The sequence below is a fragment of the Rattus norvegicus genome, chromosome 5, assembly GCF_021556685.1.
Source record: "Rattus norvegicus strain SHRSP/BbbUtx chromosome 5, alternate assembly SHRSP_T2T, whole genome shotgun sequence".
NCBI classification, from domain to species: Eukaryota; Metazoa; Chordata; class Mammalia; order Rodentia; family Muridae; genus Rattus; species Rattus norvegicus.
The window spans coordinates 118,060,165-118,084,621 of NC_141538.1; the positions used below are offsets into that span (position 1 = coordinate 118,060,165).

General features: G+C 41.8%; 1 protein-coding gene and 1 long non-coding RNA gene across 4 annotated transcripts in view; one reads left to right on the forward strand and one right to left on the reverse strand.

Moving 5' to 3' along the window:
- Nucleotides 1-415: 415 nt before the first annotated feature.
- On the reverse strand, nt 416-16,332 carry LOC102553524 (uncharacterized). 3 transcript variants are annotated; one of them, XR_015620376.1, is made up of 5 exons: nt 16,293-16,332; nt 12,186-12,346; nt 8,873-8,975; nt 7,373-7,532; nt 416-1,152 (listed from the first exon to the last, which is right to left on the reverse strand). It is a non-coding gene; the product is annotated as an uncharacterized LOC102553524 (long non-coding RNA). The 3 variants fall into 3 exon arrangements; XR_015620375.1 differs by lacking the exons at nt 12,186-12,346; nt 16,293-16,332 and having other exon boundaries at nt 8,873-9,456; XR_015620374.1 differs by lacking the exons at nt 7,373-7,532; nt 8,873-8,975; nt 12,186-12,346.
- Nfia (nuclear factor I/A) overlaps nt 13,631-24,457 on the forward strand; it is a 537,878-nt gene continuing 527,051 nt past the window's right edge. The window contains 1 exon segment of the mRNA NM_001436591.1: nt 13,631-13,760. Within this exon segment, the coding sequence (NP_001423520.1) occupies nt 13,665-13,760 (96 nt within the window). The 5' untranslated portion in view covers nt 13,631-13,664.

Below are 24,457 nucleotides of genomic sequence, written 5' to 3' on the forward strand. Positions count from 1 at the left end.
TTATTCAACATGACCGTGTAAGAATACTGTGAGCTTAAAAATGTAACACTAAGTTTATGCTAATCCATACATGATTCAAAACAAGCTTAAAACCTGCTAGATGAGGAATAAATAGCACCTATACCCCCAAATACTAATTATGTCCATATAGATAGTCAAGAGCAAGGCTTCCTAAACTTCACAGCCCCACCCACTTTACACCTGAAAAGTTTTGCACGACTATTGAGGTAAAGGTCTAGAAAATAGGTATATATTCACTGACTCCATATTACAAAACCACTTAAGGCAATTGTCTGCTATACATATCATTTTACCGTGTATTAAAAACTTACTAATAACATGCGCATGCTTGTTAATGTTCACATAAGGACCTGAATCCTGACTGATTGTTTGATATTACAGGACACAGAACATCTTGAATGTTTGTCGAAATGGTTCAATATTTATTTTTATACATCAATTCTGAGAACACCGTTCTTCATAAATACATAGTATAAAGTGCAGGAGTATGTTTACATCCATTTCAGAAATTATGAAAAATTCTGCCCTACTCATAAAACAAAATTCATTGAGGGTTTTCCTTTACATTTTTATATATTTTAATTAAAACATAATTATAACACTCCCCCCTCTGTTTCATCCCTCTAACTACTCCCAAGTTGCCACAACGTTCAGACTGATAGCCTCTTCTTGTGACATTATTATTGCTACATGGGTTTTTTTGCACAAATCTATAAATACAACCTGCTGGGTCCGTTCTGTAGTTTGTGTAGGTACAGTTTCAGGGATACTGTTTGTATTGGATAGCTGATCAGAGAGCTCATCCCTGATAGAGGATAACTCTCTCATTCCCAGCAGTCATCAGTTGTCTTATCCACGGATGTGATCCTGTGAGGTTTGGTTTTCTCTTCCACGTCAATATACTGCTGAGATTGCCACTGTTCAGATTTCGTTTATGCAGACATTTCTAGGAAAGACTGTTTCACAGCCAAACTCCTTGTGTTTCGCTCTTACAGTCTTCCTATCCCCTCTTCTGTGATTTTTGCAGAGCTGTAAATGTGATGCAGAGGAAGCCACTGGGGTAGAGCTGCCCGAGATCTGTCGATGCCTGCATCGTGTCCAGCTGTGGATTCCTGCGATGGTCTCCGTTTTCTGCAAAGACAAACATTCTGATAAGGGGTGATAGTTGTGCTCATCTGTGGGGCTAAGGATAAGATTTAGATTACAGTCAGAAATTAGACGAGTCTGATAAAGCGGTGGGAGTAGAGTCTCTTCTAAGATCTATGACCTCACTAGCCACTGAAGGTGGGCTAGTTTCTAGAAACATGCATGGTATCCCTTCTGTTGAACAGGCTTAAGTGCACGTAGACAGTCATTGGTTACCACCACATGTGACTGCCACTTATACCTTTATGGCTATCTTACCACACTGGTCATTGCCATGATTGGAAGGTGTCACTACTGGGTAGGACTATTAATTGTCCCCCTATCTTGGCATCTTGCATAGTATTTTCTGGTAACCTGGAAATTAGGAAAGAGGCTTTTGGATCAGATCCAGACCAAACACTTTTGTGCAGTAACTGTGCAGTATAGGGGTACAGCAATAGGGGCTTAGTTGCCTCTGAGAGGCAGCCAAGGACAACAACAATAGATTCTATTGTTTTGAGAGTCTCCTGGATTAGCCTGATCAGTCATTCAAATGGGGAAGCCCCATTCTTGGTCCTGAGGTTTTGTTAGTCTATGTTTCTTGTGGGGAAGCACTGTCAGCCCAAGTAGAGTAACTAACTTCCTCTAAGGTGTGTACACATACATGCATGCCCATGTGGGGTGTGTGTGCAGGGTGTGTGTGTGTGTGTGTGTGTGTGTGTGTGTGTGTGTGTGTGTGTGTGTGTGTGTTTAGGTAAAATAATAAAATCCTTAAGGTTTTTATCTCTCCCTCCTCCTTCTCCTCTTCACTCTTCTCCTCCTCTTCCTCATCTTCCTCCTTCTGTATTGACGTCTTCATGCTCCCCAAACAACCCTCGACATTTTTCTGTTTCCTGCTTCGTATTACCTACATCCTGCTAGTCCTCTCTCAAGTCTCCCTGACCTGCTATGGCCCCTTTATAATTTCCTGGTTTCTGTAGTACTCCATGTTATATACTCACATCTGAAGATTTGAGCTAGGAACTGCACATAAGAAAGAGTACACAGCACGTGTCTTTCTGGGTCTGGGTTACCTTGCTTAGTATAATCTTTTCTAGGTCCATCTATTTACCTAGCAGAGGTAGCTAATGGAGCCATTGAATGATACTTTTAAAGAAATTCAACTTATCAACTCAAACAGCAATTTCTAAAATTAAATAAGCTAAAGCAACGGAACACAAGGATACACTAATTTGATGTTGAATGCTGAGCGCTAGATGTCTTTTTTTTTGCCCCCAAATTAAATCATTGTCTCTAGAAAAGCAGAAAATTTTGTATGAACAGCACAAACACTGTAATTTATAATACCCACTGGTCTCAAATCTGATCCAGGTGTTTCAGACTGCACTCCTAAGCTTGGCACAGCATGACAGCAAGCAGCAGGGCAAAGTCTGCCTGTGCTCTCAGAACCAAGGCTGTGGTGAAGTCACGTGATGCAGCACAGGCGAGCACTACCAAGAACACCTCGAATTCACTCCACACCTATCTTTGAATTTGCTTTTGGTTGTTGCATACTCAGAAACCTTCCACTGAGGCTGGAGAGAAGGCTCAGCAGTTAAGGCTAGGCTCACAACCAAAGACTTGGAAACCCTTTCACTGTTGGCCAGCTATTGTGACCTCCCCCAAACACACACTAAGTTACATAATTCCATATGGGCTCATAACTCCTAGGTAAGAGGCTGGGTCCTGATCACCTAACCCAGTGGGCTCCGAAACACTGAGATCACTCTTCATTTATCAGATTCCTATAAAACCAATATGGAAATCAAAAACTGTTTATGTTGAGTTGAGATGTCTAGGAGGTTTCCAGATGACAGACAGTACTCGTTAAGCTCCAGATCCCCAACGTCTTGTCTAGTCACAGATCACTTCACTGATAAGCCTGGGTCTGGGGATTAATATGTCCTCATGCTGGAGTACCCAAGAGAGTTGTAATATGGCCCTGTCTCTTCACGTTCTCACTCAGCCCTCTGTGCCTAACTCAGAAGATATCCAGCTAAGCATCAAGGCAATGGAGACAAGGGGACCAGGTGATGACGGGTTATGGAAGGAAGCTTAAGACTCATCATCAGTCAGCTCACATTTCCAGTTTTAGTCATTTCTAATGTCTATTTGTTTCTGTTAGAGAAACAGCAGCCTTTCATTAAAAGAACTTTGGAAATTGCATAAGAGCAGAAGAGGAAAGAAATTATAATTCCATCAGTTATGTACACAACCATTAACATGTGAATGCTTTCTGTCTTTTAATGAATAGATTGCTGGGTTTTTGCTGAACTGTGTTCATTCTGTGTGTTCAATTTTGCATCCTGCTTTTTTCACACTGTTACAGCATAAGCATTTTCCATTTGTAAACAACATTTTCTTTCATGGCTTCACAATATGCTTTGGTGTGGTTGTACTGCATGGAATGTTTTTTTTTCTAATTTTTCACCACTTTGAATAATGTTCAAAAGGATGTGCATATACAGTAGTGAGACCACCTTTTTAATGATGCACCCAAGGAGAAAATATGGAGTCAAAGATTTCTAAGCATTTTCACACATCCTGTCAAATCACTTTCATACTTTATTTAAATGCAATTACATGATGCTTTAAAATTCTAGAAATAAAGATAAAAGTATTTATCATTATTCCTCTGAGGTCTAGAGGCTGACAACTAGTAAGTATTCTGTTATATTCTTTCCCTATCATTTGAATATATATATATATATATGTATGTATGTATACACACACACTCACATAGTTACTAAATTAAGAACACTGTAGTCTATAACATATTTGCTCTTAATATAATCATTTGAGAACATAGTCCTATGTCAAAAACTCAGTAGCTAGGAAGATGACTTGACTCAATGAGCAAATTAACTTTTGCACAAGCATGAAGACCTGAGTTCAGATCCCCAGGACCCACATCAAAACCCAGAGTAGTGGCTTCCGCCTGTAATCCCAGTACTATCTAGAATGGCAGAAATTAGGCAAATTCTATGGGCTCACTAGCCATCCAGAAACAGATATTTTTATATTAACTTCAAAAGGCACCTGTTTTGGACAACTAGAAAGCTAAGAAATGCCCAACAACATTCTCCCTGCCCTGACCACCTTTTTCTGCCCCCTGTGGTTTGTGAAAGAGACATCATCTGGATTGGTTATATTAAAAGTGAGTGTGGATGCCTCCTTTTGACACTTGGGAAATGAGCGAGTAGGGTCCTCTGTTGCAGGAATAAGCCAGAAGACATCTCCAGGACTGGGAGGTCCATACCATCCAGGCACGCCCCCAGATGACAGCTTCCTTCCAGACCCTCCCTCTCTGATTCTTTGCTTGTTGTCTAGCCTGGAAGTTTTTCCTTCTAGAGCAGTGGTTCTCAACCTTCCTAATGCTGTGCCCTTTAATACAGTTCCTCACGTTGTGGTGACCCCCAGCCATAAAATTATTTCTGTTGCTACTTTATAACTGTAATTTTAATACTGTTATGAATCATAGTGTAAACATTTGTGGAGACAGAGGATTACTAAAAGGCTTATGACCCACAGGTTGAAAAGCCCTGCCCTAGAAAAAAAAAGCTCTCAACAAATACAATATCCCTCAATATCCCTCCCCACTTTGCTTCACTTTGGGATAATTCTGCAAGGACAGCACAGCTTCCAGGTTCTCTGCAAGATCGGTTGGTCTTTATTATAACAAACTAATTTATTTTCTTTTCTTGAATATTTTTTACTTACATTTCAAATGTCATCCCCTTTCCCAATTTCCCCTCCAGAAACCCGCTATCCCATCCCCCTACTTCTATGTGGTTGCTTCCACACACACCCACACACCCATTCCATCCCACCTCCCCACCCTGACAGTCCCCTACACTGGGACATCAAGCCTTCACAGGACCAAGGGCCTCTCTTCCCAATGATGCCTGACAAGGCCACCTCTGCTACATATGTGGCTGTGTGCTCTAAGGATAGTGGTTTAGTTCCTGGGAGCTCTGGGGAGGTCTGGTTGGTTGGTATTGTTGTTCTTCCTATGGGTTGCAAACCCCTTCAGCAACTTCAGTCCTTTCTCTAACTCCTCCACTGAGGACCCCGTTCTCAGCTCAGTGGTTGGCTGCAAGCATCCGTCTCTCAGGAGACAGCTATATCAGGCTCCTATCAGCATGCATTTCTTGGCATCCCCAATATTGTCTGGGTTTGGGGGCTGTAATATGGGATGGATACCCCAGGTGAAGCAGTCTCTGGATGGCCTTTCCTTCAGTCTCTCCTCCACACCTTGTCTCTGTATTTCCTCCTATGAGTATTTTTGTTCCCCCTTCTAAAATCCCCACTTGCCCAGTCCCCTTTCCTTTACCTCCCTGCAGGTGTTAATCCTACAGCTACCACAGTAAACATACACAAGTGCTTCCAAACACCCACTCTGTTTGCTGCCTGGGCTGAAGCTCCAGCCTTACCAATGACTTGATCCATGAGTCAAATGGACATCATTGCTGGGCCTTATTCCCCTAACAGGCAAAGTAGGAAGTTCTATCTTGTCTAGTCACAGCTTCTTACTTTAAATGGATTTATGTGATCTCTGATTTTTTTTAAATCATTTTTATAAAATTCATTGACCAGGAACCAAAGCATTCTTTAGGGTCCTGGTCATTTATGAATGCACATGACCCTGCAGGTCTGGTTCTGTGGTGTAACCCAGAGCCTGTCCCAGGGAAGAGCCTGCCTCAGGGAAGAGCCTCCAGTCTAGTCAGTAAACACAAACAACTCTTCTCTCCCTGAGAAGGAGGGTTCAGCTGTCAGATATTGGCTACCCTGTTCCTGGGGAGTTATCTGAATGGGGTGCATACTGTAAGACCATCCACACCCAAAGACGTCACATAACAGCCTCTCATTCACAAAGGAGATACATAAGGGGCTCTAAGATTCCCAGAATAAATAAAGGAAACAGAAACCAGGTGCCTAGTAAGTGTGTACCCAGTGTTCTTGTTCTTTTGTGTAGGTTCAGTTACTCCTCACTCCCTATAAGTTGGCCAACACCGTCCCTATTTTACAGATGAAACCACTATGAAGAACATGTGACAACACGGAGTCACATGTATGTATGTATGTATGTATGTATGTATGTATGTATGTATGTACGTACGTACAAGAGTCAAGGCTACCTTCCCTGGTTTTACCCAACTGCGAGGTACATGCCAGCTCCTGGGCCTGCATCCTCAGTGAGAGCTGGTGTGCACCTGGAGGGCAAGCTACCATCCTTCCCTTTGGAATCCTGAGCACCTGGCAGGGTGTCAATCACTTGTTCTTAAACACACATTTATGACATTAATTACTTAAGCTCTCAACTTCGCCGAGCAGCATTTTCCATTCTGCTATCATACTATCAGCCTTCTTACCTCGCCTCCAAACTTCTCTTAAAATGCTCAACTTTCAGAGGAAACCAAATACAAGAAAAATGGCTCTTCTCTCCTAAATTGCACACTGAATTCAGTATTTCCTTTTTGCAAAATCACTCACCTGTCCTGGTAAGCTAGGGTCCCACCAATTACCCCTAAACTCGGTATGCTTTGGAAAGATGGCTTAAATGCCTTCTTCTTAGCATATCCACAAAAACCATCCGAAGGATATTTGATCATTCAGTGGGACTCAGTGGGACCAATATATGTACTGCTGCTTCCCATGGTACCTCCGCTTTAATAAAGCAGGCTTTATAAACCTCATGAAAGCTATAATTAAATTTATAAGCAGCCTTTCTCACAACTCTAACAAAAGATGTCTAACTGGTGGTGTGCATGTGTATATATTCTGTGTGTGTGTGTGTGTGTGTGTGTGTGTGTGTGTGTGTGTGTGTGTGTGTGTTTAAATCCTGTTCCATAAAGATTATGGCTCCCCCGCTGTTTGGAAAAGATCATCTCACTTGTAACACTAATAACTGGAGCAGGGGAGAAGCTGGCCTGGTGAACGGAATGCACTTCACTGCACATCTTGGCTCAGCTAGAAATCGGAAACAGATGGTCCTTGCGGCTGCTTTCCCACTCGAGCCCGCTCACTGGCAGCCTGTGGTCTTCAGTGGGCTGCTGCTGGCAGTCTGTGACTTGAACATAGTAGGACGTGGCAAAAGAAATCAAATCTTTTCCAATGAGCAGCAAGTTATAATGAAATTTGACAGATATGACATTCTATACCTAACATCTAGTTAGAATATATTAACCTTTTAGTTTTCTTAAGCGCCTTGCATCGAAGTTGTGAATATACTTATTAGAAGCTTGCGTTGCATGTGTTCTCTTTTTTTTTCTTTCTTTCTTTCCTTTTTTTTTCTTCTCATTTTAACAAAGGGCCGAGGGTTTAGCCCAATCTTGGGTGGCAGCTGGCTAACAGAAAAATGCAGAGAGATTAAAAGTCAAGGAACTTCTAAATGGAAACGAGGTGCAAGAGGTGCAAGAGCTGCTACGAAGGGGGAAATACATTCTTTGCAGGACATGGTGGGTAAGTTCCTACTGAAAAAAGAAAGCTTACTTTCTGTATTAAAGATACAGAATATTTCTTTCAAGGACAAAATCTACATGTTTGCATGCAAAACACACAGGCAAAAATATGACTAAACCTAGAGTAGATCATTCAAGAGGAATGGGACTGTCTGGACCCCTTATTTTCTTCAATACTGCTCTTCCTATTTTGTGAATTTTCTTCCGCCACTCTGCAAGGTGGCCTGCGATACCAGTTTACTAAAGTCCGGACACTTATACCTAGAAATGACATGTACCTGTGCAGATAGCTTTGCCACCTTTGTCAAAAGGAAGGAAGGAGAGAGGTAGGGTAGGAGGGAGGGAGGGAGGGAGGAAAGAAGGAAGGAAGAAAAGAAAGAAATAAGAAAGAAAGAAAGAAAGAAAGAAAGAAAGAAAGAAAGAAAGAAAGGAAGGAAGGAAGGAAGGAAGGACGGACGAAAGAAAGAGAGAGAAAGAAAGAGATAGATAGAGAGAAAGAAAGAAAGAAAGAAAGAGAGAGAGAGAAAGAAAGAAAGAAAGAAAGAAAGAAAGAAAGAAAGAAAGAGAGAGAGAGAGAAAGAGATAGAGGGAGAGAGAAAGAAAGGAAGAAAGAAAGAAAGAAAGAAAGAAAGAAAGAAAGAAAGAAAGAAAGAGAGAGAGAGAGAAGAAAGCCTACCTCCCACCCCCACCCCAGGGGCTGGGTGTTTTGTCTGGCTGTAGAAGAACTGACCTCCTGACATTTCTATGGTGACTCTTCCGCCTCACCTATGTCAAACCCTGTGACTGAGACCACAGTCACTTGAACTCAGCGAGGTAGTGCAGTGTGCTGAGCTCTTTTGGGGGATTTTTCCACCTGACTAAAGTTAGAGGAAAGACCTAGGTATTAATAGAACATAATCTCTCTTCAATACAGAACTCGTCTCTTTTCTTTTTTAATGTTAGATGCCCATTTGCCCTCCACTGAACTCTGCAGCCTCAGCAACGCGGCACCTTTATAATCTCAGGATTTCTGAGATTGTAGTGATTCAAGCTAGAGGGGTTTTGAAAGCCCAATGTCTAAATCTACAAAAAGAAATACAATATATCTACTTTCTTGGACTAGGAAAGACATTGGGTGGCATGGTTTTTAGTCAAGCAGATGTAGGTTGAATCTTTCTTATTCTTTTATTTTTAAGGCAAAATTCTGTTTGTAGTTTAGATTAGCCTTTCATGTGCAAGTCTCTCGCCTGCACCTCCTAGGATCACAGATGTTCTGCAACACACCAGAATGGTCTTTGATCTTGGTTAACGTGAATCTTTTGGTAAGACTCTTACCTCTTCGACTCAAATCTGATAAATGAAAATAATATCAACCTTCTAGGACTGTTACATACATTTTAGATGTGTCACCTAAAAGCATTTTAGGAGACGCCTGGCATAGAGCAGGTGCTAAACCTTGTAAGTGACCTCAGAGGTAATACCAGGGGTAAAAAGAACCAAATTCAACCTCAGCGCTTTATCCTCATTCTATTTCCAATTCAAGAACCCTAAATAGGACACTTTGCTGCCCAGCATCTGTTTCTGATCATAAAGTAGGGTTAATAACAAGTCTACCTCATCGGAACCTACCTGGAAAAAAAATACTTAAGGCTCTTGGAACATCGCCTGGCTGAGAGGAAACACTGGATAAACGTTAGCTGTTATTACATACTGCGTTCAAGTCACGTGCTCTTGTCGAGTTTCACATTTCCAAGGGTCCTGGAAACAAAGCTTAAAAGGAGAGGGAAATGCGTTTAATTGCTGGCACTACAGAAATGCTATTTAATGGATGGATGAATGGATAAAAGGCATATGTTCATCAAAGACAGGTGGTAATACAGCCAGTCTATCTGAAGTAGACACAGAAGGATGGTAGAGATAAAACAGGCCGGGGAGTCAAAGAGCTGCAGATCCCTGCAGAATGGGACTCTGACCCAGACCATGTACTAAGAGGGGAAACAACATGAACAAAATATACAGAGGAATCTGAAGAACCATGAGGCTGCAACTGGCTCTCCAGGTGGGCAGACCTCCCTGTCTTCTTAACACATTGACCTAACCACCGGGAGGACCTCCTACCATTCCCAAAGCCCTTGTAAGAAAGAAAGACACAATCCTGCTGTGTGAATCTCAACTTGAAGATGGGAAGACAGGTTGAAATACATGACTTTAAGAGTAGGTATTAGTATCAGAGCTGTATTGGACTGAGGCTCAGCCTCACAGTCCAGGACCATAGGATGGGAAAGCAGACTATTTCTCAAGACAGGAGCAGCATGAAAGAAACAGAGCAGTGATGACAGCACAGTACTTGTCATGAGTAGGAAGTATGCAGTGGAGGAACATTTTTGCACATAACTACATATATACACATACCTACACATACAGAGACATGCCTACAAAAGTTATGTTCTTTGTTTTCCTAATTGGTATAGGCCACAAAATATCAGAGAGGTTAATTAAACTAGGAGAGGACACAAAGTCAGTAACCCTCAGAGCAGGCTATGAGACTTCAGAAACAATACTCTCAACCATTCTGCTACGCAAGCCTCCGAAAAGCATTACCACCCCCTTACACACTGCCCTGTAGTAGCACAGAACCAGAACTTCCCATCAGTGTTGTACACCTGTTGACGGCAGCCTTGAAGGGCTGTACCCCAGTGCACTGGAAGAAGGACCCAGCTACAAGTCCTGTGCTCTGGGATTCTTGGTTGGTTGGTTGGTTTTCTATAACACAAAGGATTTCAGTTGGACACTTTGTGATGGCCAGAGCACATTTAGGAGGCCAGGGGCACTTGGTCTAAGACTTCCTCTGGTGGTTCATTTCCTTCCGGGTGCCTCTCCTTATCACCTGGGCCTTACTCTGTCTCCTGGTTACACAGCAAGGGGATTCCACTTCTTATAAGACAGTGTCAAGGAAAGAAAAGAAAAAGCCCAGACTCCCCGGCTTGTTTCCCAATGGGAAACGCTGCTGCCTTCGCCTCTGAGCCACTCACTCACATGCATGGAGAAGTGTTCAAATGACAAGAGCTAAATTCAAACCATGTAGCCGCTTTCTGCTATTTTTTTCCCCCTGACTGAAGGCAAACCATTTAGATGTTTGTTTCCAAAAAGGCATCTGTCAGCAATCAAAGAGGGAAAAATGCATAAGGCAGTGCAATTGTTTGGGGTAGCATTTCCTGGATCATGTTAAATGCTTGAATTGTTCCCCATTATGCTCACCAAATAATTTTATTTCCCACAATAATTGCAATATTTAACATGTTTTATTTAATCTTGTTTTAAGGCTATTAACAACGGGCCACACCGTGAAAAGACTGCTATCTGAGGAAGGACAGCTTCCAGCAGGCTTTTAGTGGACAATGATAATGTTAAATGTATCTAATTGTTCTAGATTTAAAACTGTTATCCAAAAATATCTAACATTTCTTTGTTCAAGATTACTGTGTTATCTACCACAAAGTCCTCTCGGGTTTTCCATCATTCACAAAATGAAATCTGGATGCCAGTTTAGGTGGTGCCCCATTCATTCATAAATAATGGGCAAGCCTAGGACAATCGGAATCCTGGAAATGCTGTGCTTCAGAGGACACATGTCTCCAACTTCAGAGGTTTCTGACAGACACACTTAGACAGAAAAATGCTGCAGCCTAACAAGTGCGTGTGTCTGTGCACCCTCCTGCAGGAGAGGAAGCTGGATAGGATTCAGTGGGACAAGGGGCATGAGGAGCAGAATGGGTAGAACGACAGTTGGATTCAAAGACAGAGCTCTGCTTCCTTTTCCTATTCCTTTGCGGGGGGGGGGGGCAGGGTCAAGTTGCTATTTTACGTGATACATAGAATTTACAAATTCTTGCCTTGTCTTTCTCCAGATGGCCATTTTCATAACACTGCAATTGCACAAGGCTGCGGGGGATCTGGTCGGGAAAGTTGGGGTGTGTTTCTGAAAGAGCATGTGTCCCTCAGGGGACACTTACTGGGCTATCACAGGCTCCTTAGATCTGAGACTAAGGGCAAACAAACACAGAGAACCCCCCAGAGATCGAGAGTAATCCTCCTAGCCCCGTGTTATTGGAAGATTACAATGGGGGGTGAAGAAGAGGAGGAAATGCCCGATTTATTGTATGTTCACCCCTAAATACAGCCTGGGAGCCATGCTTGAAATGAGAAAACGCCTCTGGCTTGAAAGGATTAATAATTACTTTACTGAAATTATTTTGGTCAAAAAAGAGCTAACTGCTGTATTACTGCAACGCTGAATTATTAAATGATGACGGTGACAATGACAACAACTCCTATTACTATTAAGGAGTGGCCCATAAATGAAAAGCAAAAAGGCACCAAAGTTAACATCTTTGCAACTTAACGACCTGAACCAAAGTTACCAAAGCATAATTAGGTTGAAAATATGCCTGGGAAAAATTCATTAGCTAGTTACACTGGTAAAACCACAACTCTTCAACGATCACAGTTGGTCCCTGTGAGAAAGAGTAAATCATTTCTCCCAGGCCCTGAGGTACCCACTTGAAGGCCTCTCGGTACAGAAATGTAGAATATCACCAGTGGGAACTTGGGAACCGCACGGTTGCTCATCTTCCAAACAAAACTCAGGAAGAGTTTTCAGTGTTGCTCTCACACAGGTGTTAGCTCCAGTCCCAGGCCAGCTCAGCTCACAGGAATGACAGCTACAAACACAAGTGACCAAACACAAGAGACTCTGGTCACTTCCTGTTCCCCATCAGTCTTCACTAAGTGGCTTGAATTCATTAGCTGTCTAGAGTTTTTCCCACTTAAAATATTTATTTTTCTAGTGTTTCTTATAGATAGGTCCCTGTTATTATGGTGGGTTTTTTTTCAGGCCAAAAAAATATTGCTTAACTTAAAATCCCTACAAACAAGATGGCTAGGTTACAGTATGATGGGAATAAGAGTTAAATTTTCCTGATTGAGGAGACTCTTATATCAAATTTAACCTGAATTGTGCAAAAATGAATTGATAATGACTGCTTACTTTATTTATAAAGATTGGAGATGTCCAGAATTCATTTTAACAGCATCAAAAAAAATATAGCGATATAGCCTAGTGTTGGCTAGAACACATGCTGCACCAGCAATGTAGTAATTTACTCCCATGAAAACACAACGAAACACAGTGCCAACTGAACCAGAAAGCAAGGGACTCCGAGGCTGGCATCCTGTATTTAGGTTCTTTCATAACCAAATTAACTAATGAATTAATTAAAAAAATTTTAAAAAACGACCATCAATAACCAAAACCACAAACAAGGTATAGAAAGAGAAATATTTTTCCCCTGGAATTTTTTTTTTCTCCTTGGAAAACCTGTTCGGTTATTCCCAGATTTAGTTTTTAGACTCTTTGCTTTGCTTCTAAGGGAGATGTGTAACACAGCAAAACCTAACCAACAAACACTTTCTAAAATGCACAGCTCACGATCTTGAGGAGAGCGGCTGTGAAAAACAGATACTGAATCAGACTCAGAGTCTGAGTTGGGGGAGGGAAAACACCCCAAACGTTGCATGATAGTCTTTAAGCAGTCCCATCTGTCAGGCAGAAATTTTAGGCTAATAGCCTGTGGCGATCTCCCTCCGCAGTCCACTACCTGCCTTTGTCCTATTAAATCTCTTTATTCTCCTTAAAAAAAAAAAAAAAAAAGCGGGGGGTGGGGGGGTGTTGTTGGAAGGAAAGGAAAAACCTTGCAGACCAAAATCATCTGAGTGATGAAGCCCTAATTTTAACCACCTCCCTTTGATGTGTAGCAGTGGGCTCTTGTTTTAAAGAGAGAGAAGGGAAGACAGTTCTAGCAGCAGACTCCTCATCTCCACTTCACCTTGCCACTGGGTCTGGGAGAGATTGGTTCATTGTCAAGGAGATTTTTTTTTACCCATGATTCCATATGGTATGGACCGGACTACATGTTGCCCCACATGCCACTGCAAATGTTTTCTCAATTAGGTGTCTTATCTCCCGTGAGTTAGCATCAGATGAAGCTTGCTGACAGCGTAATGGCAGGGAAAGCTTCCGACGGCTCCATCAAATGGCAGCTTTGCTACGACATCTCGGCCAGAACTTGGTGGATGGTGAGTTGGCAGCCGGGACTGCCTTTTTTTTTTCCTCCCCCCCCCCCTTTTCTACTTTCCCTCCCTCTTTGACAAAATGTCCCAGACCTCACATTCATCAAACTCACATTTGATTTTTTACACTCTTCAGTGAGGCTGCCTCACACTGCTTCCTCCTGCCACCCTCCCTCTCTCTGCCACTCTGCAACTGGAGTTCCCAGGAATGCTTGCCCTTGTTTTCCATGGGACGGTATTTGGTGTTTGTTTGGTTTTATATATATATTAAAAATATTTTTAAGACTGTCAAAAGTTTTAAGGTGGAATTCTGTATTTTAGCTATGGATGGCTGCAGATTAAAAAAAAAAAGCTGTTTGTCCTGCCCCTTGGGTTTTGTGTCCTGTGTCTAGCCTCACACCCTCTTCACTTTTGATTTTGGAGAACTGTGGGGTGCATGGTTCTCCTTGGCTGTGAAATTTTTCTAGGGGTGCATAACAAGCACTGGTGAAAAGCAAATCCTGCCTGTGAGAATCCTTTCATGCCCCAGTCATTGGAATGCCTCAAGTCACCTGTGAGAGTACTCTAAGGCTCCATTCCTCTTCTTCCTCAGGGGACCATGGCTCTCACATCTAACTTTTCCATGTCTGTTTATGTCGGAGCAGACCTTCTGTTTCTTAGAACCACCAACTTTGAGTGGAACAGACCCACACACCCTTTCTTTCCATTACCCTGGGTACAAGAAAGTTTAAGGAACTCCTAACTTGTAGCTGCAGAATGAGTTAACTCACATGTCATGGTCAACCAGGCCAGACAACCTTTGACTTCTGGGATCTATAAGAGCTGGAGTGAAGTGGGAGGATGTACAATAGCTCATTGTCACAGGAAACGCTCGTCCTGTGAGGAAGAGAGTCCCAGAATCATTGCTGTCCTCGTTAGGGTGGTGTCCGTTAAGGATTAATTCGTTAGCACTGCATTCCTAGTTTTCTGTAATTATTATTCTTACAGCAAGCGTGAATTCTTCCAGGGAGTGAAAAGAAAAGTTTGCTGCCAGGACAATGAATGTATTATCCGTTCCTAACTGGACCGTGAACTTCAGCTCATTTCACATAGATATCAGTTTAAGAAAAGGAGAGTGTGTGTGATGTTGAAGGGGGAGCCTGGCGAATGGAATTACAAAACAGGGCATGGTGGCACTGTATGATCTACAGAAAAAGTACTCTCCCTTCCCGGACAAACGGTGCTGTCATTTTGGCAAGACGTAGGAATTCGGAAGACTGAGACTATTAAAAGTGAACTACTGCAGGATTCTATTCGTCTGCTGCCTGGGATTCAGTATGTCCATCCCAAGGACTTGAGTAAAAGTAGTTGTGGGTATGTGTGTACTTGTATATTTTTCTCTCGTAATTTCTTAACGTAGACGTCAGAAACTTTACCAGTGGCTGCCAAGCAATATCACAGAGCGCTTTCGGGTAATGAGACTTGCAATTCTCTATCTGTTACGACCCTGAACCTGTATTCAAGGCATTTATTTTCCCATTAGACTTTCTGCCAGCAAGAACAAGGTTTGCTTGTATGAGACGGTCATATTGCTTCGATTCACACAGCTTGTTAAGCACTACAAATGAATTTACTGATTAGATTGGCAATTATTTTCTACGCTAAGTTGTAAGCTTGAAAAAGAAAAAGAAAAAAAAAAAAGCTGTCCTGATGCCATGCTCTCGGGAAAAACACTCCTTTTCCTTACTGGACTTCAGGAGATCCTAGATTTTATAGACTGTTAATGGTAAATTGTGTCATCTTTTCTTATTTCTTGCAAGTATCACCAAGTGCCTCTCTCTCTCTCTCTCTCTCTCTCTCTCTCTCTCTCTCTCTCTCTCTCTCTCTCCCTTATTTGGGGAACTGTAATTTCTTTCCTGTAAAGTTTACTTGGAAGTTGCTCTTCATCTAAAATTATTTTACAGATGTTTTACCACAGGGGATATAATGTATAAAAGTGGTGGGAACACTTAGCAATGCATTTGACTAAAGATAAACAATACAGAAAGCCCGCACGCTGCTATTTAGGCTGCACACTGAAAAGAAGTTCCTCGGGACTTCAGTGCCTCTTGATGTTTGCTTTGAAAGGGGGTGAGAAATCTACAGGCTCTTTAGAGAAGTTGTAGAAAATACCGTAGGGAAGAAATCAAAATTTTAGTTCCCTCAAGGGCAATTGTACACCATAGAATTTTAGACCTACCAGTTACAAATAATTCTGATGTAAACTTCCCATTTGGGGGTGGAAAGCTAAGGAAAACCTTTGCTGAAGGGTGAAACAACTACTGAAAAGAATATAATTTTTTTACCTTTTATATTTTTTTAGTTCTCGTTCCCTGAATAGCCCTTACTCCTCCCTCAAGATTGCCACCTTACTAACCCGAACAATTTTTCCAAAATGGGAAAAACAAAACAAAACAAAACAAAACAAAACAGGTAACTCCTTGTTTGCATGGCTCCTCTCGCAAAAGACAGTTGAAGATCTGAAGTTCACATTAAAGACAAATAAAGCTTTAAAATTACCTCCTGTGTCATCTGGTTGCTCAGACTCCCGGCTCATAGTGGGAACCTCCGGCTTGGTCCTCCCAGCATACAAAGGCAACTCAGTGAATGCCCCCTCCGCCCATGGAGACTCCCTCAGCTGCCAGCTCTGGGTTATGCGATTTTGCTTTTTAATGAATCGTAAACAATTTGTATGGCAAATGAGTTTGTTTGTTTTAGTTTGGGGCATGTGCTGAGCCAGGCTGTGAGGGGTCATCACCTATTCCAGGATTTAGGTGCAAATGGGTGGAGCTCTGGGTCACTTTTTAATTTTTTTTCTAAATAATAAAGACACACTAGGATCAAAGAAACCGGTCAATAAAAGATTTAGGATAACGACCCCTCTCCCCTTCCTTTTCCTCCCTTCCCCCCCATAACTGCCCTAGCTTACAGTGGAGTTCTGTGCCCTTTCTAATAACTAACTGGAAATCATTTGCATGAAGCAGCCATCACTTCTTTTGGGTGTGAGTTTTAGCCTTGTCTTTACTTCCACTTAAAAAACAGTTTCTTCATGATGAAAAGTACTGAGGTGGGACATCGCTAGCCATCCCCCCTCCAGGTTAGAAGTTAACACTTTCCCAAAGGGTATTGGATATAAGAAATTAGAAATGTAATTTCTACATGAAAATGGTGCAAAGAAAACTACACGGGACACCCCAGCATCTAATGAAAACTTTTACTCAAAGCCACCAAGTTGTAAACAACTCAGAGGTTGACAGGCAACTGGGTTCGAGCATGCACATTCTAACAGTAATTACCTTTGGCACGGCCACTTATGAGAAATCTTTTGATATCTGAGCCACTTCTCTAATGCTTTAATCATGTAAATCAAGAAATAGATATTGAGTGTCAACTTCATCTCGCTGTGTTGTGACATCTCTAGTTGAAACTTTCCGACAGAAAACTAAAGAGAGTACTTCAAAATTTTTCTTCACTCCAAATGAATCTGAAATGCCTCAAATGCGAATGTATGCTCCAGAAGGGACTCTCATCCATTAAAACACCTCCATTCTCCCCAGACAGCTTCAAAACGAAGGCAGAATAATTCTTCTTCTGGTCACACTAATTTAGCGACAAGGGTTGGTTATGGGAAAATTTGTTTGTGAATTTCAAAATACACTTGTCTTTTTTCTATCGTTCAGATTTAAGATTTATGATGACTAAAAATGAAACAAACAAACAAAAAAAGTCCTGGGTGATTCTGCTATTATCCAGGCCAAGTTCCTGACGATTTATTTTTTGACAAATTTTTCTTTTGAGAAATTAACACATTAGTTTTCTATCAATAATTGTTGTTTAATCTAATTGTTTACAACTCAAACTTGGTATAACAGGAACATGCTTGGACAAGAAGGATCTGGTATGCCTTGCGGTATGAATATGTTTTCTAAATATGCATGCAAAAACATGTTTCTGCAAAATACTGCTTTATTCTGTTTACCAATTAGAAGCCATCATGTGCAAGTCTACTTCCACAATGGCTGGCAGCTTCGTGTTCGTGGAAACCCCTTGCCTGTGTTTGCCTGAATTCATGTCGTGAGCCGAATTTCCCATTTCAACTTTTGAATGCTAATTGTCAACTGAACAACTTCTCCAAATGCCCGTTTTCTGCATGCCCTCGAAGATAATGCCTAATGAAGATTTTCCTAGGAATTGGCACCAGCCCTTTCAACATAATGACTGAAATAACTTAGAAATTGCCAAATAAATGAAAATAATTGCAATAAATGAAAAGATTCAAAACGAACAGAACCGGGTAATAATAAAGCACAAGACAGTCTCAGTACCTGGGCTATTTTTAGGAAAGTCCATGGCAAACCTATTTATAGACCTTGAATTGGATGCATTTACATGCTCTTTTAAAATATATTTATACAGCAAGTGGCTTGATCTGAGCTAATTATCAAATGATCAGCTTTAAGTATCAGCCACCCTTGTAAATATACGTAACCATATCATGTCTAAGAATATCCACCAATCTCAGATGTTTCTATGCCCTCCAAACATTCCTTTTCTCTCAGTAATAGATTCTAAGAAAACTCCAAATGAGGGAGGGTTGGGCTTTTTTCTTCCACATACATTAAGAATGTATCCTTATCGTTTTCTCTGAGGTCAGCCCTGTGCAACTGCTTTTCAAATGCAATTCACTGTTCTTAGAGAGAAGCAAATACATTAGACTAGGTCCTTTTTTTCTCCTTAAATCTAATTAGGATCCAAATGTGCTTCATTCGGAAATGTGATTGGCTGCTTAAGCTAGCCTCTACTCTTCTGCTATCGTTCTAAAAAATCTTGATTTCCTGTTGTTACGGTCATGTTTCTCCTGTGAACTTTAGACAGTGAAATAAATGCTTTGTCCTTCCTTATTTTCTAGTTGAGTTTCCTTCACCTGTCCTGAATATTGTCAGGAGTGTTTCTAATTTAAAACCAAGAGAATCAGGGGCTGATTAGAAGACAGGAAATTGGAGGATTAAGCTGTCTGGTTACACTTCCTTTACTTATCAGCACTCAGTAACTCACTCTAGATTGCGAACTCAACGGGACAGTTTTTACAATTCATTGTTCTTTCTGGGTGCTTGCATACATACACGGAGGATGTGTGATGGCCCATGCACACCCACAAGTGTGCAAATGTCTGTGTGCACTTGTGAGTATGGCGAGGAAAGAATCTGCAGCTGGAAGTTGTGAGTGGACACTTTTAAGTGAACCAAAGGGAGGCTTATAATAGAGGCACGAAAGTTCGCATAAAGACTGACATACCAGGGCAGTTCTGTGAAGTCAAGTAAAGAATGGAAGGCTATGAAGGAAAGGGCAAGGGACGCTAATTTGGAAGTTAGAACTAGACGCTGGTAGCCCCTATGCTGTTCCTCTCTCAGAGTTCGACTCAGAGTTGCCAGCACTTATATCAAATAGAGAAGTAACTCAAAACAAGTGAACGAGTCAATCTAACAGGATTCCCGAGGCCACTTTGGGATCCCCTTGCCTCCAGAGAAGAATGGATTCTTTCTTCTTGTGACAGCAAGTCTGCGTGCTGCAGAAGGCGTATATTATGAGATAGATGCAAGTCAGGGAATGAAACGGTAGATTGGGACAAGAGTATAAAGGTTTGTCTTATGTCATCCAATCACCCAAAATTAATGACACAACACAAGTAAACTGATCTTGCAGATTTTTACTGTGCCGTGTATATTTGCGGGGCTGCGTTCTAGAAGCCAGACTTAAAAGACCCTCTTTTGACCTCATTCAACCCACTGCCTTGCCCTGAATAAGAATTGACTAGTTTGATTTTAGAGAGTTCTTGGTGGCTATGTAAGTTTTACCCCTCTTGTACTACAGAACAGTAGAGGATGAAGTGCACAGGAAAGTATGGTGTGACAAGAGCAGGTGATTGGTTAACTGGTAAAGGAGGAGTTAAACTTAAGGGTTTGTTCAGAGGGTCCTCCACCCTTCCCTGTGTGCACCACTGACCAGGCCCAAAGGTCAACTGTTGTTTCTGTTCACAGGTAGAAAGGAGTCCCTCAGTATCTAGTTGAATATTCCACCCTCACAGGTAACACAGACTGATGTCTGTCTGGTAGATATATGTTTGAATATTTTTTATTAAATCCCATCACAACCTACTTTACACCGAAAAGAAGCAAGGTTAACAAAGGCTACCCATCACCCAAGAAAATGCACAAACTAAAGACAAGCCACCTCGTCTATAGAGTCCACTTGTTTACTTTAAACCCACTCGTCTTCGGTAAGTTAATAATTAGAACATTAGGTCACCGAGACCACCCATTTATAGAGGCACAAGTCTGTTCTCTGTAGAGGGACAAAGCTTATAATGTGTCAGGAGGAAGAACAGGACAGCAGTCTTGTGACGTCACTCCTGATAAGAAAGTGAGCTATCTCCCTGTTGTCTGACAGGGAGCTTCAGTGCTATTGAGCAGGCTAAGCAACTGTGAAAGACGCGCCAGGCCTGATGCATAAATCTCCTATGTTTAAGTTCTTGAAGGATGGCACAAACATTTTTTTCTGTTATTTAATATCCATTTAGTAGATATTTCACCTCAGTTTTCAGTGGATGGTGCCATTCTTCAAAAAGCCTTTTTTTTCCCACAGAAAAACATTTATTCTTTCCTCTCATTTCTCTTCACGCCCCCCCCCCCATTTCTCATAAGCACAAATGATAACATAGAATAATGGTGCTGAAAATTAGGGTTAGATAGTTTTCGTTGCCACAGATTTTCTAACTAAAGGTTTGCTCCAAACCAGAGTTTTCAATAAGAAAGGACACATGTGGGTTCTATATGTCTAGTGTCTATAATCTTGATATACTTACTACAAACACCTGTGTTCCAGATAACCGCTGACTATGAACGATACATCCCCAATCAAGCTCTTTTTCCTTTTCTTTCTTTTCTTTTCATTTCTTTCCTTTTCTCTCTCTGTCTCTCTGTTTCTGTTCCCTCCCCCCCCTCTCTCTCTTTCTCTGGTACCATGTATATAGAATATTTATTCCTTGTAATCCAAGACTTTTGTATGTGTGATTCTTGATATGCACATGCTGTTGCCAAGTTGGCTGTTTTAGATGGTTAAGAACAGGGAATAAGGACCAGGTCAAAAGTGGAAATGAATGACCCCAGGGAGAGCAGCCTGCTTAGTCATGATGCATGGGGAAAGCCAGGACATCAAAGCCAAATCTGGCACTTGACACAAGTCGCTGAGTCACATTAAAGCACAGATCCCTACACAACTGGTGTATGGACAAGCCTACACCATCTAGGTGACGGTCGCACGTAAGTTTCCAGGACAGCCCTGCCTGCTGCTCATCCTCAAATTCCTCAACCACCTACCCCACAGATGTGAATCCTTTACTCGTGCTAATGAAATGACTTAGCAGCTGGATTTCATAAACCGCCTTTAGATGCCAAAAAGATAAACATTGTCAACTAAATAATTGATTTCATCCATTTATTTAAGAAGCAATTAAAATCAGCATACATTGTTCTGGCTTTCTTATTTCAAGAAAACAGTGATCTCACTTCTCATTTTGTAACTGTGTGGGAAGCAACCTGTTAGCAGGTGTCACAGGCAGTATTCCCTCCTCATAAACAGTGAGGAATGAGTGAACAGCACATTGCCCAACACTCAGGTCACAAAGTCTACACAGTATTGTTGATAGGCCTTTTAAAAAGGAAATATGAAATAATTTAAACAGTTATAGAAGGGGCTGCTAGAACTTCTCAGCAAGAAGTCAAGAAATAAGCCTAAATACACAAAGTAACAAATATAACTCTTTCCTAATCAACATCTGGGCTAAGGAATCCTGTGAGGAATCAGTGGGTCTGGGAGAGCTGGAAAGCAATTTCTATTTGTCACTAAATACAGCACACACAGCCCATTAGTAACCACACAGAATATTTCTGCTACCTGGGATTTGTTGTTCTGGGTGTGCACCATAGATCGGAAGACAGAATGAGATTCTAGCATCGAAGAGTTTCACTGGACAAAACAGCAAGCAACTTAAAGGCAAATACTCTGGGGAAAAGGTCCCAGCCCTGCAAAAGACACAACAGACTAAACCAATGGCATCTGAGCCTCTTCTCCAGCAGTTTGTTGTAGGTAGAATGTAGTCAGAGGACTGGCAAGTAGCAAAAATAAGAAAGGGAGCCCTCGGGCAAGAAGAGCACTACAGATCATGCAGGTGCGAGATATTGGAAGAAGTGCACGGAAGGCAGAAAGGAAGTCTGGGTGCTATAGATCGCCAGGCCCACTCTGGTCACTCCACTATGGCCTTGTATTTACAAAAGAGCGTTGACATCCCCACTGGGCTGTGATGTTAGAAACCAGAGTATGAGGTGGGGGATTCCTTAAGCACTCAGGCTAAACAATATGTCCATTTTCTCCACCCAGCAAATTCCACCCCTCTTTCGATGCCCAGGGAGCTCCTTTGTGGAGTTTTTCTCTGGTCTCAGAGGAAAAATGTTTCCCAGGTACTCTTGCTCAGAAAATCCCATCAGTAATGAAACCAGGTTGGAATGTTTTGATTAGTTCTCTATGACTATGGTGTTTCTTTAATATCAGAGTCTAGGCCTCCAGCTTCATAGCCCCAGTATCTAGCCTGTGCCATGGACGTAAAAGAACCATAGTTCAGGAAGAGATACTGAAAATGCATGCACCGTAGGAGCCAATGAACCTCTGTGATGTCCCAGAAAGAGATCTTCACCAGACTTCTGTTTTTTCACCCCCTTATCCAACCTCTCTCTACCTTTGGCAGCTTCTTATGTCTGTGGGGTTCACGAGCACTTTGCATAAGGTTGAGTGTCATTTGCATTCGTTGTACCAGTGAGAAAACTGAGTCCTTGTTAAGATGAGGAGGCCAATAAGAAGTTTGAGAAACAAAGCTGTATCTGTCAGCCCTTCCTTGCAATGGGACCAATAAGCCCAGCACTCTCATGCAAGATCAAAAGACGATGGTCTGTGACCACATTAGTAAATGAATACAGATTTCATCCCATTTTCCAGAGAATACTGGAGCCCAAGGGTCAAAGTTCCTCTAAACTCAAACTCATCCCAAAGCCCAGGTTACAGTCACCGTTCTATGAAATAACCATTAGGTCTCAGAGAACAGGGCATTTTTTTTTTTCAAGAAAATCAAGCAATCGCTTCCTCCTCCTCTGAGTGACAGGCTTGCAAGAGATTTTTCTCTTTTGTTTTCTATTTTCTTTCTCCTTTTGTTTGTTCTTTCATCTCTTTTGAAATAAGCATGTATTATTGACTTATAAAAATGTTATTTTGATGTGGAGAGATGGCTTAGCTATTAAATTTACTTTCCTGACAAGCATGAGGACATGAGTTTAGATCCCCAGAAGTGATATAAAATTAGCGTGCACCTATAATCTTGGCACCACGAAATGAAAACAGGAGAATTCCTTTGGCTGGCTGATCATCCAGTCTAGCCAAATTAGTGAACTCCAAGGTTTGGTGAGAGACTGTGACTCAGAAATTAAGGTGGATAGCAACTGAGGAAAACCCACAATATCAGCCTCCAGCCTCCATTCACACACACACACACACACACACACCTCCCCCACATACACACAAATATACACAAACATGCATGTGTGAACACAGACACAAATTAAGATTTAACAATATCACAATCACTAAAAATATGTTCCTCGTAGACCTCAGAAGAATGGCAAGCCAGCCGATAGTGCGCGTAAGCATCTGAGCGCTTGAAAATGGAGTATGACCAAGTATGTTAAAGTCACAATGCCTGATTCCTTCACCGCATCCTTCACTAACTTGTTTGTGTAAGGTTGCCCTTCTTAGACTGAGGTGTGTAGTTCTTCCCAGTCCCTAGTGAAGCAGCTGCCAAAAGCACAGACCTCAGACTCAAGCTGGCCCTGGAGAAAATGCATGACGAGGGATAGACAGTGCCTAGAAACATTCTAAATGCATCTGCATCTTCAAAGTGGACACACAACTGGCACTGTTGTGGGGTTTAATAGAATAGTGCACGTTGCACAAGCCAGAAAACCTAAGAGGATCCTGACCCTTCCTCTTGTTTCTCTACCTCAAGATAGAGCCCATTACATTTATCTCCTATGTAATTCCTAAATACTCCATCCACCACTGTCTCCCAGTCTGAGCTGCCATCTTGACTGGCCAGCATTACCACAATAGCTTCCTCACTGGTCTTGCCACATCTATCTTTGCCTCCTGCGATTATTCTTCACATTGAAGGCTAAAGGATCTTTTCAGAAGCAGGTCATCTGTCATCTCAATGGATTGCCCTTGCTTTTAGAGAAAGAGAAAAACCCCTCAAGAGGCCTGCATGCTTTCACCTCTCTAAGCCTGACTCAGGCCATTCTTCTCCCTGAAAGGCTTCATCCCTGAAACTGAACTGCTGTCACTTCTTCAAACTCTCAGCACCTCAGATGCTGGAGACATTCTTCTCCTTTCCCTAGAAAACGATACTCTCTGTGGTTAGCCTTCTAACTACCATTCTCAGTACACACACATTTTTCTTAGGATGCCCCAACCCCCAACACATACACACCCAAAACCTGTGTCAGAGGTTTCTAAGTCTGTGTTGTGGGATCTCAGGGCACTCCAGACCTTGATACATACACAAATAGAACACTGTTTACATTTGG